The sequence below is a fragment of the Natator depressus genome, chromosome 11 (genome assembly GCF_965152275.1).
Source record: "Natator depressus isolate rNatDep1 chromosome 11, rNatDep2.hap1, whole genome shotgun sequence".
Lineage (NCBI taxonomy): Eukaryota > Metazoa > Chordata > Testudines > Cheloniidae > Natator > Natator depressus.
In genome coordinates, this window is record NC_134244.1 from 11389842 (window position 1) to 11408000 (window position 18159).

The 18159-nt window shown below is 43.9% G+C and overlaps 1 protein-coding gene across 1 annotated transcript in view; it reads right to left on the reverse strand.

The window, feature by feature from the left end:
- The window catches only part of HACD2 (3-hydroxyacyl-CoA dehydratase 2), a 41535-nt gene extending 23627 nt beyond the window's left edge, over positions 1 to 17908 (reverse strand). Inside the window, exons 1-3 of the mRNA XM_074967145.1 lie at positions 17752 to 17908; positions 9279 to 9396; positions 8792 to 8810 (exon numbers count right to left, since the gene is read on the reverse strand). Of these exons, the coding sequence (XP_074823246.1) occupies positions 8792 to 8810; positions 9279 to 9396; positions 17752 to 17885 (271 nt within the window). The 5' untranslated portion in view covers positions 17886 to 17908. The remainder of the gene's footprint in view (positions 1 to 8791; positions 8811 to 9278; positions 9397 to 17751) is intronic.
- Between the last annotated feature and the right edge of the window lie 251 nt (positions 17909 to 18159).

Sequence of the window (18159 nt, forward strand, 5' to 3'; positions counted from 1 at the left end):
TGAGATTTTTGACCATCTAGAAGCACTATTGACATGATCTTCACTACTCGCCAGCTGCAGGAAAAAATGTAGAGGACACCATCAACCACTATACTTGGCGTTCATCAACCAGACAAAGGCCTTTGACTCCACTAATAGGGAAGCATTGTGGAAAATCCTTCTGAAGTATGGATGTTCACCAAAAATTTGTCACCACTCTTCATCTCCTTCACAATGACATGCAAGCAGTGATCCTCTGTAATGGACCTACCATGGCTCCTTTAGGGTTAAGACAGGCATCAAACAGGGCTGTCTCACTGTTCTCCATCTTCCTTGCTGCAATGCTCTATATTTGATCACTGATAAGATCCTCGTTGGAGTGCAGATAATCTACAGAAAGGATGGCAAACTGGTTCAATCTTGGCCGCTTCCTATCCAGAATCAAAACATCGCTGACTTCAATCATTGAGTTTCAGTATACTAATGACGCCGTAGTGTGCGTTCACCCAACAGATCTTCAGGCAATTATGAATATCTTTGCTGAAGCATATCAGAAAACGGGACTAACACTTAACACCCCGAAAACAAAGGTCCTCCATCAGCAAGCTCCTGGAGCACAATTCCCAGCCCCAGCAATATAGATCTATGATAACTTTCTAGTGAATATTGTGCACTTCCCATATCTTGGAGGCTAGGCCACCTCTCATAGACAGCTGGCATTGATGAAGAAATCCAGTAGTGGCTCAAATGTACAAGTCAAGCTATGGTCATCTGAGAAAGACGATGTTTGAAGATTGCAACATCAGAACCAAAACTAAACTCATGGTCTATAAAGCTGTTGTGATCCCACCCTGCTGTGTGGGACTGAAACGTGGACAACATACAGGAGACATCTTAAGGTGCTGAAGAAGTATCATCAATGTTGTATGCATAAGATTCGCCGAATCACATGGGACAATAGACACATAAATATCAACATCCTCTCGCAAGCGACTATTACGAACATGGAGACGATGATTATTTATCATCAACTTCGCTGGGTATGCCACATTGTCTGGATGCCTGATTCCAGACTGCCAAAACAAAAATCTTCTACTCTCAATTCGGCCAAGGCAAATGCAGAAAAAAATGCTACAGGGATGTCTTCAAGGCTAATATGAGAAAATGCAATATTGACATCAACTCATGGCGCTGGTATAACTAAGGCTAAGTTTTTGTCATAGGTATTTTTATTTAAAATCACGGAGAGGGAGTGGGAAAAACAAGAAAATCATGGAAATGTACACACAGTAATGTAGTTTTCACAACAGAACTTTTAAATTGCCTATTTAAACCTTATATAATGTTAACTACTGACCCGATTAACTGTTAGAGTGTAAAATGGTCATTTTTTAACAGAGCTTTCCATGATTCTGAAAAGCATGTTGTACATCGACAGCTTGTCATCTTTGATTTTGTCATCTCACAAGCTATCGTTGTAAGACAAAAATAATCTCTCAGAGTCCACACGGTTATCAGGCACTGATAAACACCTCAGAGCTATTATGGCCAGACTTGGAAAGTGATCTTTTAAGTTGCACCAAAATTCCAGAATGTCAAGACACTTCATTTCAGAAACTGCACTGCTGTAGCTACAAAACTTGGCTTTTGCCATCTCATTGTCTTCAAACATGGGAATAGACCCACATACATTTAGTGATGCAAGGTCAAGAACTTTGGCCTGATTGGGATCAAACACTCGGCAGGCTTTAAGAAAACTGGCAGCCAGTTGACAAAACCGTTCAGAACCAGTCATGTAGTCTTCAATTTTATCACTGTTGTCACAAAGGACTTTCTTAGCTAACAGGTGGTCAGTCGTGCCACTAAAGGACTTTGCCCAGCTGGCAAGATCGGCCAAATCATTGACCACCCTATATGATCTGATTTCTGGTTTTTCATAAGCTGTGAGACTTGCCATTATTCTTGGTGCAAATGCTTCAATTGCTGCAATATCTGCTTTTATTTCCATTGATTTATTTAACATGATCACATCTGCAACAGATGAACTACAGCTTCATTCATACTCCTCCTCAAAAAAATCCACATAATCCTGCAGGTGGCTGGTATGAAAATGGACAACTTCAAACCAGCTGTTCCACACTGTGATTACTGGGGTAGGTGGAATTGCAGGCACTTTTCCCTGCAATGATTGACAGAACCGTGCTTTGCGGGCAGGGAAGGCAGCGAATGCACGTTTTACAGCAAAGACAATTCATTTACTTTTCCAAATGTTTTTCTCCAGATATCGCCCACTAAGTTGAGAAGATGTGCAGTGCACGTTACGTTAACCACATTCAGAAAAGGCTCTTTGACGCTTTGTTCCCAGGTTTTGTTCATATACGCAGCATTGTCAGTGACAAAAGCAGTGACTTTATCAAAAGGAATTCCATATTTCTGAACTGTTTCCACCACTGCATGACTCACCATTTTAAAGTTAACAGTCTCCAACCATACACACTCTATTAGCAAAGACTTCAATTCCAAACTACCTTTCCCTTGTCAGCGTGATGTCTGTAAAAGACAAACAAGGCACTTCCAGGATATTTAATATGTACTGCCCTTCAGCATCAGTTATTTCATCTGCTATGAAACTAATTCCAAAACCTTGATTCAGCAGTTCTTTCAGGTCACTGATATGTCTTTCAAATTTTTTTGGCAAGTATTCTCTTCAGAGATGATCCAAAGTAGGTATAACACCAATGTTTTTCAGGGAGCTTTCCAGATAGCTTTTCATAGCAGGGCTGTCTAAGACATGTAGTGGAATGTTAGTGGTACAGAAAGCCTCTGTGAGTCGGTAAACTTCTGTCCTACGATGCAGCTGTTCTTTGGTCTTTACAGTAAATAGCTCATTCACTGTTCTTTGTAGTTTGGCTTTGTCGCTCAGGCCTGCTTCAAACTCTTGTGCCTTACATTTATGCAAAGCACTTTCTATATGTTTGTCACAGCTTCCTTTTCATGTGTAATCTACAGGAACATTACATGCTGTACAAACCATCAACCCGCCACTTGCATGAAATGTTCCCTTTGGGTATTGACTACTTCTCTGCTTAGCAGTGGTTTTTGCCACTTTGCTCTTCAGTGTACTGGGCATCGCCATTTTTTTCTCTCAGCCAGCTAAACCTTATGCAGATGCTCCTCACGCTTCAATAAGATTTTTTATAATTAAACAGTGGCTAAGCAACAACCAAGGCCTAGAGTGGTCTGGGCCCAGGGCAGAAACTAAGACATGGGCCCAACTCTCTCTCCTGCTGCCAGGGGCTGAAGTGGAAGCCCAGCAGCCAGGGGCTGACTGCCCAAGCCCCACTTACCAGTGCTAACAGCCCCTGAGGACCTGACTGCTTTAGCCCCACTGGCAGGGGGGCTGACAATTGGCTGGGGCTGAATGCCTGAGCTCCTGCTGTGGGGGGCTGATTTCTCTCAGCGACAGATTTCTCTCAGAGTCCCAGGAACTGCTGCTGTGGCTCCTGCCTGTGAGCTGTCCACCAGCCTGTTGCTGGGCAGGCTCCTGCAGGGGGCACTGTCCACAGGCTGGTTGCTGGGTGGGCTTCTGAAGGGCGGGAGTGGGGAGACCGCTGTCCACAGCCAGTTGCTGGGCAGACTCCTGTGGGGGAGAGGGGGCAGAGTACTCCTGCCCCAAGGACGCTGCTCCAGTGGCTGCTGTGGGGCCCCCTCCTGACCAGCTGATTGGGGAGGGGAGGGGTGGTCCTGCCGGGCACCCTCCGACCAGCTGATCAGTGGGGAGGATCCTGCAGCAGCGCTGTCAGCCAGCTGCTTTTAGGACCCTGGGGACCCTTGCTCGGGGGACTGCTGCACCCCCGGCCTGATAGCTGCTCCAGCCCTGCCATGGTGGAAAAAGTCACGGAATTCGTGACTTCCATGACCTCCGTGACAAATATGTAGCCTTATGTATAACCCAGGACCAACAACAATGGAGGAGCTGCTTGAGGCAGGGAACTCAGCACTTCGAGACTCAAATGCGACTACATATAATGGAAAAACGGAAGTGACAGAAAGAGCGGACTATAGCCCAAATCAATACTTCACGTTCAACCACCCTGCTGGGAAACATGTCTGCAATGTGGCAGACTCTGCAGCTCCAGAATAGGCCTTACCAGCCATCAGTGGACCCACAGATAATTTGAAATGGACAATCCATGAAAGACAATCATCCTTGACTTTGAGGGATTCCCAATTATAATTGGGCATACAAATTTACCCAAACTGTAAACTCAACTGTTGAAAAATGGGTAAAAGGTTCATGAATTGTTGCAATGATCTATCATATAAAACTGTTTAAGAAAAGATGTGAGGAGACAGAAATACTGAATTAATTTAAACAAAAAGGGTTTACTCATACCACTCAAGGACTATTTTAAGATTATGACTAGTAAAGAAGAGGAGTAAAACACTGGAAATCAAGAAACCAAAATTGGGATGCCAGAAATTAGGCCTAATTGGTGGATGGACTATTTTGCTCATCATCCCCCCCCCCCTTTTTGGGGGGGGGAGGTATTCTTAAATAGAGACTTTGGGGGAGAAGACGGGGAGAACTTTTTACCATAACTGCAGCTGCAGCAGAATGATTGTTGCCATGACACCAGACCTAGAAAATCCAGTGGGGATGCCTGACCATCATCAGAGCGAGGACTCCAACCTGATACATGTGAGATCCTGCATTGACTTTCCTTCCCTTGTGTGCTTCTCTCTGGACCCCCAGATTTTTCTCCTGTCCTGTCTCTCTCTCTCTCTCTCTCTCTCTCTGCTTTCCACTGGCACCAGCGATGGTGAGATGACATGACCCTTTCAGATCTGCCCAGACTGAGAAAGACAAGTGAAGGAGAGGAACCCGACCAGACCAACCAGATGGATGTCCCTGATCAGGGAGATGATCCAGCATCTAGAACAACAGTTGTCATGCCAACATGCCAGCTCGAAAGCATCCGTCTGTGACTGACCAGCCACCCTGTATCCTGAGAACATAAAAAAAGCCATCATCCCTCATCTTTACTATCCTATCTTTTCTCTCTTATGTATGTTTATTTTATCTAAGGCATGAATGAGACTATTATTCTGAATTCAGAATTGAATAGAACTAACCCTTTCTACCCTACCAAGATGGGCTGTTTGACTAAATAAGAGGGTTTAAACTATCTTACTCACTGTCTCCAGAAAGGTCTTTGATAGGTTTTGATTAAATTTGTTTTGCTTAAATAATCAATTTCAGTTCTAATACTCTTTACTTCATTTTTATTCTTTTTCGTGTGTGTGTTTCAATCAATAAATTTCTAACCTTTGATCTCAGTTGTATAGTGTGTTTGCCATAGTATTAAGCAGGCTGAGGTCTCTGTATATCAAACCCCAGAACATTTAACTCTGTAATGTTGGACAGTGAATAGATTATGCCCATTTAATTAATATAACAGGCATTGCTTGAAGAGGGTAGAGGAAAGATTGTGTGGGTAACCTTTTTTTTTTTTCCTTTTTGTCCTTTAATAGTATTTGATGGAATCCTGTGGTTGAGAGTGAATGGGTTGTAAAAGGAAGTGAAGAGCTTGTACATTTCAGCAATTGTGGGGATAGAATAGTAAAGATGTGTGTGTTAATGGGGTGTCCCAGAGCACTGCTGAAGGAGAGCAGTTAAGGTTGCATGGGCAACTTTAACTCTGCAGTTCCTGCTTTTCAGAAGTTTGAGTTTTGCTCACCTCAGCATTCTGCCAGGCAAAGACATACCACCAAACAACCTTACCTCTACATTAATGCAGCTTTTTGCCAATGAATTTCCTAGCTTTTTTAAATAGGAAAATAAATGTTGGTGTTAGGAGTAGTCAATTAGGCAGTTGTATATATGTCCTGCAATTAGCATAGTGAGCCAGCCTCTTTGCCCCCAACATGCACCCACACATATCCCAACTGTGCCCACCAGCCTTGCTTCGGCACACCTCCCAAGCCACACCCATGATCCATTCATTGAGTTCTGTCCTACAACTTGGCCCCTTCCCACTACTGTACCCAAGCTTCCACACCACAAACAGGGAACACGTCCTTCTGAAGTCTTCACTCCCCGGTATATAAAGGTTTCTATTGCCACAAGCTTCCCCTGCTCCAAACACACATACCCAGATTCCATGTAGTGCCTGGAGCACAGGACAACTACATTACAACAGTACAGTATTCCTGGTCATGTTTCACAATGATTGATGGGCCAAGTTTGTGGCAGGGCTGGTGACAGAAGATACAGGCAGGGTTTCTGTTCCAAAATACTGATAGTTTTATGTTTGAGAGAAAGAATCTCTGACCCCTGTCCAATAGATGTACCCCATTTCTGAGAAACAGTGAGGCCTCAGAGCTTGTAATGTTTATGCCATACAGTACACTCTTCTGGTCGGCAGTGAACTCTCCACTTTCTCCCAATCAATGTTCAAACATTTATTAATAGGTTTCATGCAGTGTTGAGGGGTGCACTGGCAGAGCTGGAGGCTACAGGTGGGCTGGATTGCAGGTGGTTGGGTTCCACTGGCAGAACTAGGGAGTGAAGGGGGTCGGGGTTCACTAGCATAGATGGGGCGCAGGGGGTTGGGGTGCACTGGCAGAACAGAGGAGTGTAGGCAGGCTGGGATGCAGCGGAATTGTGGTGCACTGGCAGAGCTGGGAGTGCAGAGAGTGGGGTGTAGTGTCAGATATGTGGGGTACAAGGGGGTTGGGGTCTAGAAAGGTTGGGACGCACTGGCAGAACAGGGAGTGTCATGCCTCCTTCACCTGAGTCCCCAAACTTTCTCACATCTTCTACCATCCATCCCCATTACCCTACCTCTCTCGCTCACATGTCTAATTTTCCACTCCAAATACTTTGATTATAGTCCCACCAAAATGAAATGCCACCCGTTACTCACAAAGCGCAGCAATCTCCAGCCATTTAGTCCAAGTCTCCTTTTCTCTTAGGCTGGATCTACCCTAGGAATTTACTTTGGTGTAGCTACATCTCTCATGGGGGTGAAAAATCCACACCTCTGAGAGGTGCAGCTATACTGACCTAACCCACGGTGTAGACGACGCTAGGCCAATGGAAGAATTCTTCCATTGATCTAGCTACCATCTCTCAGGGAGGTGCAGCAGCGTCACAGAAGCGTATTAAGTGTAGATATACCCTTGGATGGAGGCTTGGGAATAATTTATCCTTAGATATGTTAATTGAAATGTTTGTTCATAGCCACTAAGAGGTCTGTGATTCATTAAGTCATTAGTACCTCTCACTTTAAGAGTACAAAGCAGCAGAAGGAACCAGGTTTTGGACTACTAATGTTACCCCACACTCCCACATGGCACATCAAATTTCAAAACAATCTGAGGAATTGTTAGGATTTTGCAAAACTTACAAGAGTTGAATTTAAAGCATATAAAACGGCAGGAATGAAAACACTCCAGCAGTTTTTTTGTATGGGTGCATGCATAGTGTAAAAAAACATGTAGATTTTCCTAAATACTGTCATTAATTTGGGTCCCCCAAAGATTTAGTAGGTGCCATATACTACCTCGGGTAAAACTTGGCAGATTGACACAATTTTGACCCACATCACATCAACAGTTTGAGCTCTAGCTCTGGGCAAAAAAAGCCCACCTAGAAGCTTTTTTAAATAGAGCTATTTGGGGGGGAAAGAGGAGGTTATATCTTTGGAACCCCTTGATCAACTTACTCCAGATTTGGCTCTCTAACCGTATGTGGCACTCTCCTGAGATGTACCAAATTTCAAAGAAATCCAACTAAGCATGTCAGTTTTAGAGGACTTTTAAAGCTCCACCTTTTAAACAGATGTATTGATGCAACCTTTCCCTATAGTGACACTCCTGCGCTACTATAACCACAGAACGTTGGGTCAAATAAGATCTAAAATACATGGAGTTTTATATTCTATTGGAATTTATCTCCCAGTTCAAAGATAACCAATTGCAGCTAAATATCAGAAAACTCAAAAAAACCTGTAGATAAATTCTAAAAAGATAAAAAGAAAAAGGAAAAGGAGTACTTGTGGCACCTTAGAGACTAACCAGTTTATTTGAGCATGAGCTTTCGTGAGCTACAGCTCACTTCATCGGATGCATAGCATCCGATGCATCCGATGAAGTGAGCTGTAGCTCACGAAAGCTCATGCTCAAATAAACTGGTTAGTCTCTAAGGTGCCACAAGTACTCCTTTTCCTTTTTCTTTTTACGAATACAGACTAACACGGCTGTTACTCTGAAACCTCTAAAAAGATAGTGTGTCTTCACTCTGTTTTGGATCATGTACTAGAAGTCAGGGATTGCAATTATGCTCACAGTCATCTGATATTTTAGCTTCCTAGATGAAGGAGGGTTTTTTGGGAAAGGAAGAGAGTGATACAAAGAATCATAAAGATGGGTAAATTAAGGAAATGACTGCGGAGTTCTGTACTGCATTGATAAAGCACTTCAAGATTCACTGTCAATGAAAGGCTATATAAGTGTTCATTAAGTTATTTTCTCTCTCTTTGTAATTATTTACTTTTAGTTTGGCCAAATTTTAAAATTGTGATTTCTCTAAAGTTCTTTGTCAACTAGAATTAACATTTACCAAATAATATTTTAATAGGAGACAACTGAAATTAATACTACTGCATTCAGAAGCCAGAGAAGTTTGCAAGAATGAAACTGGGAATTTACTCCATAATATTAGTAACAAACTAAATGATGATTAGTTAAAAAAAATTAAAACAGCATTTTTTCATGAGAAAAACAGAAAAATCAATTCCAAGCTTACCAAATGCACAATGTAGAATCTAGAACAAAAAGAAAATTCAAATCAATAAGAGAGATACTTCATGTTTAATCATTTTTAAAACAGTTAGCTTTATCAGAACAGTATCCACTAACACTACTATAATTGGGAGTCTTTCAAAGTTCCCACTACTTGCTGCAGTTTTCAAGTGTTAACATCTAGTTTTCCAGAAAAATACTGGCCATAAAATTTCAGCTTTGACACTGTCTATCTTTGTAGAGTAGAGCAAGTTCCATTACTTTATTGTCAACCCATCTGTAAAATGGGGATAAAAACCTATCTCACAGAGGCATATGACTTATTTCATTAATATTTGTAAAGTGCACTGAAAATAAACAGTGCTAATTATTAACAGATGATCATTCAAAATGAAGTGATGTTTAACAATGGCTTGTCACTTTGTCTCACCTAACACTCATGTAGTTGTCAGCAACATTAAAAAAAAAAACAAAAAACAATCTATACCTACCTCAAGCAGAGCTCCAGTTTGGAAGAATTTCAAGGGCTTTTCTATTGAGTAGTAAAGACTATGGTAGCTACCCTTAGTCAGATATGCTCGGACTAGACCAACTGCTATAACAAGCCATCTGGAAAAAGAGAAGAAAAGACTGAAGATAAGGGGATATTAAATTGAGCACATATCCTGAGAATGAGCAAAGCTAAAGTTATCCTCTGACCTAGAAAAACAGTTTCCCATCCTTATCAGCTAGGTTTCAGTTAACAGTCATACAGCAATCCTGCACAATGTCAACAGTTGGCCAACATCCTGAAATCCTGCAAAGACTTCAAAGTTTCTTACTATATGTTCCATTCTATGCGTCCGATGAAGTGAGCTGTGTTAGGGGGCTTATTCCTTCACCCACTTACTTCCCTGGTCCTTCTCGCATGAACAGAGAGCAACAATACCCGAAGTCCAAAGGTGCAAACAATTCGATGTTTATTGGGGTGAACTTCCAGCAAGCATGATTCCAGTTTCCTTCCTTAGTGTCCCCCTTCCCAGCTCTGACACCACAGAGCCTTACACCTGTGTCCCTGTTCCCATTCCTGCCCTTAGCCAAACAGGATTCCAGTTTCCCCAGCCCCATTCCCTGTTCCCATTTCCCCTTTTAGCAAAACATGATTCCAATTTCCTTATCCCCATTCCCTGTTCCCATTTCCCCCACAAAAATAGCCCACAAAAGCTTATGCTCTAATAAATTTGTTAGTCTCTAAGGTGCCACAAGTACTCCTGTTCTTTTTGCAGATACAGACTAACATGGCTGCTACTCTGAAACCTGTCAAAGTTTGAAGGTATACAAACCATCACTTTTAAGAGTTAAGTCTTATGCACTTTTTGAATATCTTACAGTACTGAGCATACAAAAATATCCTTAACACCGTGGTAAAAATAAAAATTATCCCTTAATAACCCTTAATTATAATTTAGTTACTGAGGGGTGTTCATGCCATTAAAATTAATGTTGTCTTCAAGTTTCCATAATAGAGCCCTTTTGGAGGGTTTAATTACTTGGTAATTATCAAGCAGCCAAACAATAAATATTTACTGATGTTCAGAGATCTTACAATACTATAGCTTTATGAAGCCTGCCCTATAAATAGGAAATTAAATTTTAAAAGACATTCATTTTAGGGTTGTGATTCAATATAATCCTCCCCATTCATCATAAGCCTCCCCATTCAATGTACATGACAGCCTGTCAGTATTTATTTTTAATTTCTTAGTTTTATCTGAAACTGCTACAGGTAAAGAAGTTCCTCTAAGTAAACTGAACCTGGTGAGTAAAGTCCTCAGGACAGAAAAAGAACCCGCATAATGTTCAATTAAAAAACAAATGGCAGACGAAAGATGCACATAGTACAATATTACCACATATTATCTCTCTCAATAATATGGACAAAGTAATAAAATATTTTTAATACTCCAAGAAAGACTATTATGGTATCCTATAAATGAATCCATAGTTAAGGTTGCAACCAGGGTTGAATCATAAACCCTAATTTTAATTCACCTATAACTTGTTAGGAAAATTGCCAAGTTTACTCTAAAGACGAAGGAGAACCTTTCTGCAAGATCTGAAATTGGTTAAATTGTTTGTTACAAGTCATTAACTTTCCCTGATTTGAAATTTTGATCAGTGTGTAATGTCTCATTGGGTCCCTCAGACAGAAATCCAATAAGCCTGCAGAGATACTATGCTCTGCAGGACAGCGAGGGACATAGATACTGAGGAACTCAAGTTTCAGGGCAGTGTGAACTCAGCAGAAAGCAAGGCTCCTGGGGAGTTCAGTTCTGCAGCGCTGAGAGATGTATGAAAAGCCATGACATTTGTGTATCCCCATGCTGGCCCAACAGCTTTATAAACTACAACATTAACAGACAGAAACACAGTGAATTTTAATTTAAGATTGATTTTTGCGGGATGTGAAGAAGAAAGTGGTGTTATAGGCGTGGTCAACACTAAAAAGTTAGGGTAACACCTACATTGCTCAGGGATGTGAAAAATCCACACTCCTGAGCGACGTAGCTAAATTAACCTAATCTCCAGTGTAGACAGCATTACGTTGACAGAAAAATTCTTCCATCTCTCAAAGAGATGGATTACCTATGCCAGTGGGAGAACTTCTCCTGTCGGTGTAGGTATAGTGTCTACACTGAAGCGCCTCAGCTGTGCTGCTGTGGTGTTTCAAGTGTAGACAAGCCTTTAGTTGATAGACTGAGGCTAAGTGTGCAGATAAGCACAGAGCTGATACAGTTTTTTGAGTATGTAATATGATTTTACACATGGAAAGGTATTGAAGACATTGCATGAACTGTGAGAGTATTTCTTTATTTTTCTACTATCCTTGTTTATTTGCGAAGTATTAAAGGCTTAAGAGGTTTTTTGTCCTTAAATGTTATGTTACTGTGTACATACATCATTCCAACTTCAATAGTAAACATCAACCTTTTTTTTTTTTACACTTTATTTTTAATGTTATAATACACAGGCTTTTCAATATCCAAATAAAAGAACCTTGAGGCCCAAAAATGTGTATGGAGTAGCATTTATTGGTGCAATTTAAAAAGCTATTTTATTTCCATCTCCACTATTTTTAGAAAATGGGAACAATGCCTTAATAAACTAAGCATTTACTATATGTAAAGAGTTACGTTATTTAGCTATTCAAAAGATTGCCATTTGAAATATGCCAGTATGTTACTGTAATACCAATAAGATTATCCTCTGCAACACACAAGGATTCCCTTTGAAACTAGTAATTGTCAAAGTTGATATTGTCTTGTTTATACCTGTTTCTCTCTCATATCCTTCAGGTTTGTTGAGAAATTGAGCTAAAGCTTCAGGTTACGCATGGTGGCACAACAACAGATTCCTCTACAGCAGACTCAGATTCCACCCATATCAAGCAACTGGTAAAGTACATGGGGTTCCAAAGTAGCTCCATCCCTTTTCCTGCCTTTTGCTCTCCCCTTTGTTGGATGGATGATTTTAGAAACGCTGTGTTGTACAATGATTTCAATGATAGTCTCTTTTAATTATAAATGACTATATTTTAAAATGTGTTTAGTGTTGAAAGTAATAATCTGCTCAAAATTAAAGCTTCTTTTTTTAAGCACTTAGTATTTCTGTCCTCAACTTCCTTTCATCCCACACAGATCTTATGCTGTGCCCAAGCTTCTCAATTGATTGCTCCCTTTATCTTCCTTTCCCATTCAAAGATCGATGCTATCCTTTGTATAGATGCAAAAGCCTCAAAATTCCAAGTTCTCTGTTTAGCCACTGAACTGGTACAGTATAGGTAGCAAGCAACCTTGTAAGCTTCGCCATTATGCCTCAACACCAACTAGAAGGGCCCCCCACCTTAAGGACCGGGAGAAGTTAAGGATTCATGTCAACCCAATACTCTGCCTCCCATGGCCACTCATGTGTTAACTAATGTAACGATGGGTTTTGTTGATCTGGACATCCATTCACCAGGAAACAGATTAAGACCACCAAACCTTTTAACATATAGCACAAAAACAGTGAAAGATGGCTGCAACCATTGAGCTGTTCTGGATTCCAACCAGACAGCTGAACGGATCTGTGCCCTGTTTTTGGCTCCTCCCATTCATTTCTAATTCTAGATATCTAATTTTTAAAGCATTTCTGATGCCTCATGGTGAGCTCTTTTATTTAGAAATGGTTCTATAGAATTTTCTGTGGCCTTTTCCTTCACATGGGGCTTATTTGGTGTGGGAGAGAGGCATGAATAGGGACTTCAGCATGTAAACAGGATCTTTATTCTTTTAAGAGTTCATCTGCTCCTGCTGTTTATTCTTGACCTAAACTCAAATAGAAGATACCGCTGGGGGAGGGAGCTGGAGGGTTCCCAGCAGCTGCAGTTCCTGGCATGCCCTGAAGGAAGGAGGCCGTGTGCAGGAAACTCTGTACAAGCCCAGGACCCAGCATCAGGCTCTCTCTCCTACTGGATCTCTGGGAAGGCAGGGGATACGAGTGGCTGGGCTAGAGCAGGCCCCGTAGCTGGGCTCTGCGAGTGGAGGGGATGTGAGTGTCTAGGCTGGGGGAGGGGGGGCAGGGGAGGGGAGGCATAACTAGGCTCGGGGAGGGTGTGGGTGTCCGGGCTGGGGGGGCACCCCATGGTTGGGCTCTGAGGGGAGGGGGTGAGAGTGTCTAGCCCCCTGGTTGGGCTCTGGTGGGGAGGGTGCAGAGAAACAGGAACTGGGTTGTCATAGGGCAGAGGTCCCCAAACTGTGGGGCATGCTGAGGAACATTCGGGGGGGGTGGGGGGGTGGAAGGGGTGGCTGAGGCCTGGGCCAGCCTCCGTGGGGGGCCCCGGCTACCGGCCCCATGCCCAAGTCCCCAGCTGAGGCTCCACTCTTGGCCCCGCCCCCACTCTTGGCCCCAGCCTTGTCCCCCTTACCCCTGTTCACATCCCCCCTGCTCGTCCCAGAGCCACGACCCTGCTGCCAGTCCCGAGGGGGTAGATAGGAGTAAGGGCGGGAGGAGATAAGATAAAAAGTTTGGGGACCACTGTCATAGGGATTTCTTTAACTCGTTACTCTTGGGGGAATTTTTGTGTGTGTCAGTATTGTTAAAGACATAGTTGCTGACAGGTATTTTGAAATAAATTACCAAAATAACTGAAACTGGCATGATTATATTGTTATTTTAAATAAAATATACAGAATTTTCAAATATTGTGGGCACACTTTAATTTTTTTGGCACAGAATTCCTCCAGGAATAGAAGAGCAACCATGGCACTTTACAAAATAAAAAAGTGACAGTCTCTCTCATACAGCTTAAAATGAAAGTTCCTCCATTATCCCTCATATGCCCACAAAACTGTAGCCACATTAAAAAAAAATCCTTAGTGGCGTTCTTTAGAACAACTTAAGAGCCACTTTTAGGAAAAGCTTTTTTATATTGTAATATTCAGTTACAAAACAAAATTAAAACATTAACAGATTCTTCTCTATTTTGTGGGGTTTGTCTGTCTGCCAAAAGAGACCATCAGGTCATATTTGGACTGAAATTAGGTAAATAAAAATTATTTAGAAAACCTCAACCTACAGAAATGTTTCTGCAATTCCTTCCTCCCTACACCCCAAAATTTTTTGGGAATCCAATAATGCAGCATTGTGTTGATGTAGGAGAACGTGCAAACAAAATTAGACACTGACTAATAAATAAGCCTAAAAGGAACTAATCTATGTTCACTGTCTAAGTCAGTGATGGGGAACCCACGGCCCGGATCTGGCCCATTGATTAATTTCATCCGGCCCACTGCAGGGGGAAACCCTGAGCATCTGCGTCCCCCTGAGCAGGTTAGTCGCCCGTGATTTATTTTTTTCTGTGGGTCAACAGCCCATGACACAAAAAAGTTTCCCCATCCCTGGGGTCTAAGTTCAGAGAAATACAAAACAAACATGAAAATCAAGTTTTGATCAACACTCATTCTGTTTTAAAAAAAGATGTTACTAACAGATAAGGTACTTAAAAATATTTAACTCTCATCCCTTTAATATATATGTAATTATACAGTCTGAAACTAACTCCATTAAAAAAATTAAAACTATCTACCTTGGGTACTTATATAGTCTCCTTCACCATAGTATTGAGCACCTCACAATCTTTATGATAGTCATCCCCACAACACCATCCTGTGAGGTAGACAAGAACTATTATCCTCATTTTTCAGATGGGGAAACTGAGGAACAGAGACTTGCCCAAAGTCTCACAGGAATTCTATCTGGGGACTTGGTTTTAATTCCAAATTCTAAGCTAGTGCCCTAACCATTGAGCTATGCTTCTTCATTCCACTGCCACAAGCTTCCCCAAAGCAAAAACAGCCCTCCTGAAATTTTGCATGCCACACCTCATGAGTGTGCAGTTTTCTGGAAAGTTAGGCAAAAAAATCAGAAAAGGAGGTTAGAACGAGTGATAAAGAATTATATGGCAGCAGGGATACATCTGATCCTTTAGCTATTTACTTCCAGATATTCTCCCACTTGTGTGTTTGTTTTTTAAGGCGTAGAAAGTAATTGTTGCATTTTAATAAAGTTTGTGTGTATGTGAATGTAACAACTTTGCATTTCTACAAAATTCATCAGAGGCTCTCAAAGCACTTTACAAACAAATGAATTAAAGTTCACAGCAGCCCCATGATTCAGGCAAGTGTTTTTGCATCCGTAAAATGGGGAGTAACAAGCTCAGAGAGGTTAATTTAGCTAAAGTCATATAGGAACATCACAGCAAAATGGAAAGAAAACCAGAGCTCCTGACTTACAGCTGTGTATTTTATTTACTGCTCATATAATAACACATTTATGAAATAAACAGTTTAATTATACCAGAAAGGAAGACAGAGATTTTTCTGTCCATTAGGTAATCACAGTTTATATCATAAATGCGCATACATTATACATTTCACAATAGATTTATTCTCATGCATAGCTTTGCATGCCTGATGTGGGTTGGACCCTCTTGTAGTACACCGATGCCTAAGGGAAAGTAAAATCATCCAGCAAGTTGAAATCCACCAGCTTCACCATCAGTGATGTGTGCTGACATGAGACTATTTTAATAAAGATTTAAAAATAAGCACTGCACTCTGTGTCCTGCTGAAACATGTAACAAGATAAGTTTCATCACAAAAGGGGGACTTGAAACCTCATGAGCACTAATCATAAATGACAGGTTTCAGAGTAACAGCCGTGTTAGTCTGTATTCGCAAAAAGAAAAGGAGTACTTGTGGCACCTTAGAGACTAACCAATTTATTTGAGCATGAGCTTTCGTGAGCTACAGTGAGCTGTAGCTCACGAAAGCTCATGCTCAATCATAAATGAGGGCATCTTCCTCCAAAGGAGCAAGATCTGTCAGATTTGTTTGCCCGGCACCACACAGACCAAGTCTCAGTTATCTGGAAGATCCCTTATTTAGGGTTCATTTTTAGGCTCCCTCCCCAAGTCCTTCCTCTTTGCAAAGGAAGATTTTCACTCCATGTATGTTTCAGCAAGACCCTAAAATCTCTTTTTAAAAAAAGGTCTCACTCAAATTGGCCCATTATGACAGTCCCCAGTCATCACTTATTTATTATTTTGGAGACTCCAAGGTCAGACAGGACCATTGTGATGATCTAGTTCAGTGGTTCGGGTCACGACCCAGTACTGGGTTGCGGAATGAAAGGCACTGGGTTGCCTTGCTCAGCACCCATGGACCCTTGCGGCCGGCCAGTAAAAACTAGTAGTAAAACTAGTAATCCCTAGCTGGAAGCAGCCAGCAGCAGGTCCAGATCGTAGGCACAGGGATCACAGGGCTCCACGCACTGTCCCCAGCCCAAGCACTGTCTCCACACTAGGGCACAGTGTGGTCCGTGGAGCCAGGACAGGAGCCGGGAAGCCTGCCTCTGCACCCCGTCTGCGCCACTGACCGGGAGCCACCGGAGGTAAGCCTGCACCCCAATTCCCTGCCCCAGCCCTGAGCCCCCAAACTTGGAGCCCCTTCCTGCACTCCAACCCCCTCATCCCTGGCCCCACCCTCAAGCCTGCACCCCCAATCCAGCCCCCTGACCCCCTCCCACACCCCAGCCCCCTGGCCCAGCCTTGAGCCCTCCCAAACCAAAAGCTCCCTCTTGCACCCTAAGCCCCTCATCCCCAGCGCAGAGCCTGCACCCCCAGCCCAGAACCCTGCCCCACTCCAGCACCCCAACCCACTGCCCCAGCCCAGAGCCCCCTCCCACACGCTGAACCCCTCATTCCTAGCCCCACCCCAGAGCCCTCACCCACCACACCCCAACCCTCTGCCCCAGCCCTGAGCCCCTCCCACACCCCAAACCCCTCCGCCCCAGCTCCGCTGGGTCATGGGCATCAACAATTTTCTTCAACTGGGCCCCCAGAAAAAAGCGTGAAAACCACTGATCTAGTCTGACCTCCTGTATAACACAGGTCACAGAGCGCCCCCACCCCCACCCCCAAATAATTCCTAGGGCAGATCTTTTAGGAGACCATCCAATATCTTGACTTTAAAAATGGTCAGCGATGAAGAATCCCCCCCAAACCTCCTGTCAGGGCGGATTTGGCTGCACCCGCGAACAGCTTCTCCTCGGGACAGAAGGGCGGTTTCTAGAGGTGGAGCTCCGGGCTGAGGAAGGCGGACACCTGCTCTCCCTACCTCGGCTCTGAAACCCGCCCCTCAGTCAAGCGCTGCAGCCGCTGGAGAGCGCTTCGGCGGGACCCGGGGTGGCGAAGGAGCGAGGGCCCGGCGAGCGAAGGCTGGTGCCCCGGGGTCAGGCTAGGCAGGAGGAGGCCGGGTCCCGGGGCTGCTACGGGCTCACGGGGGGAGGGGGTTGGCGTGCCCGGAGGGGGATGCGGGGTCCGCCCCGGCTAGCGCGGGACCCTGCGGATAGAGTAGGCGGGAGCCGCGCCTCGCCCCGTCTTACCCCGCCGTCATCACCACGTTGTAAATGACCAGATAGGTCGTGGCCAGGGCGCCCGGGCCCTTCCTCCGCCGGGGCTGCTGGCTCCCGTAGCCGTTATCCGCCCGGCCAGCGCCGCTGCTCCCAGACGCCGCCATGTTTGTCGCCCGGCCCAGTAACTGCCGCCCAGCGGCCCTGCCCCTCGCCCCTCCCCCTCTCCGCCCGGCGGGGCGGGCCCCTCCCGGCCCTGCGCGCTGAGGCGCCCGCCGCCAGCTCGGGCCAGGGCAGAGCTGCCGCCCGTTCCCGCCAAGCGGCAGCCTGGTGTCAAATGGGAGACCTGTGAGAGAGAGGGGGGGGGGGACTCCTAGTGATGAGAGCGGCCCCCACCCCTCCGGTGTCGCCCCTGAGTCATAGGAACCTGCATTCCCGAGC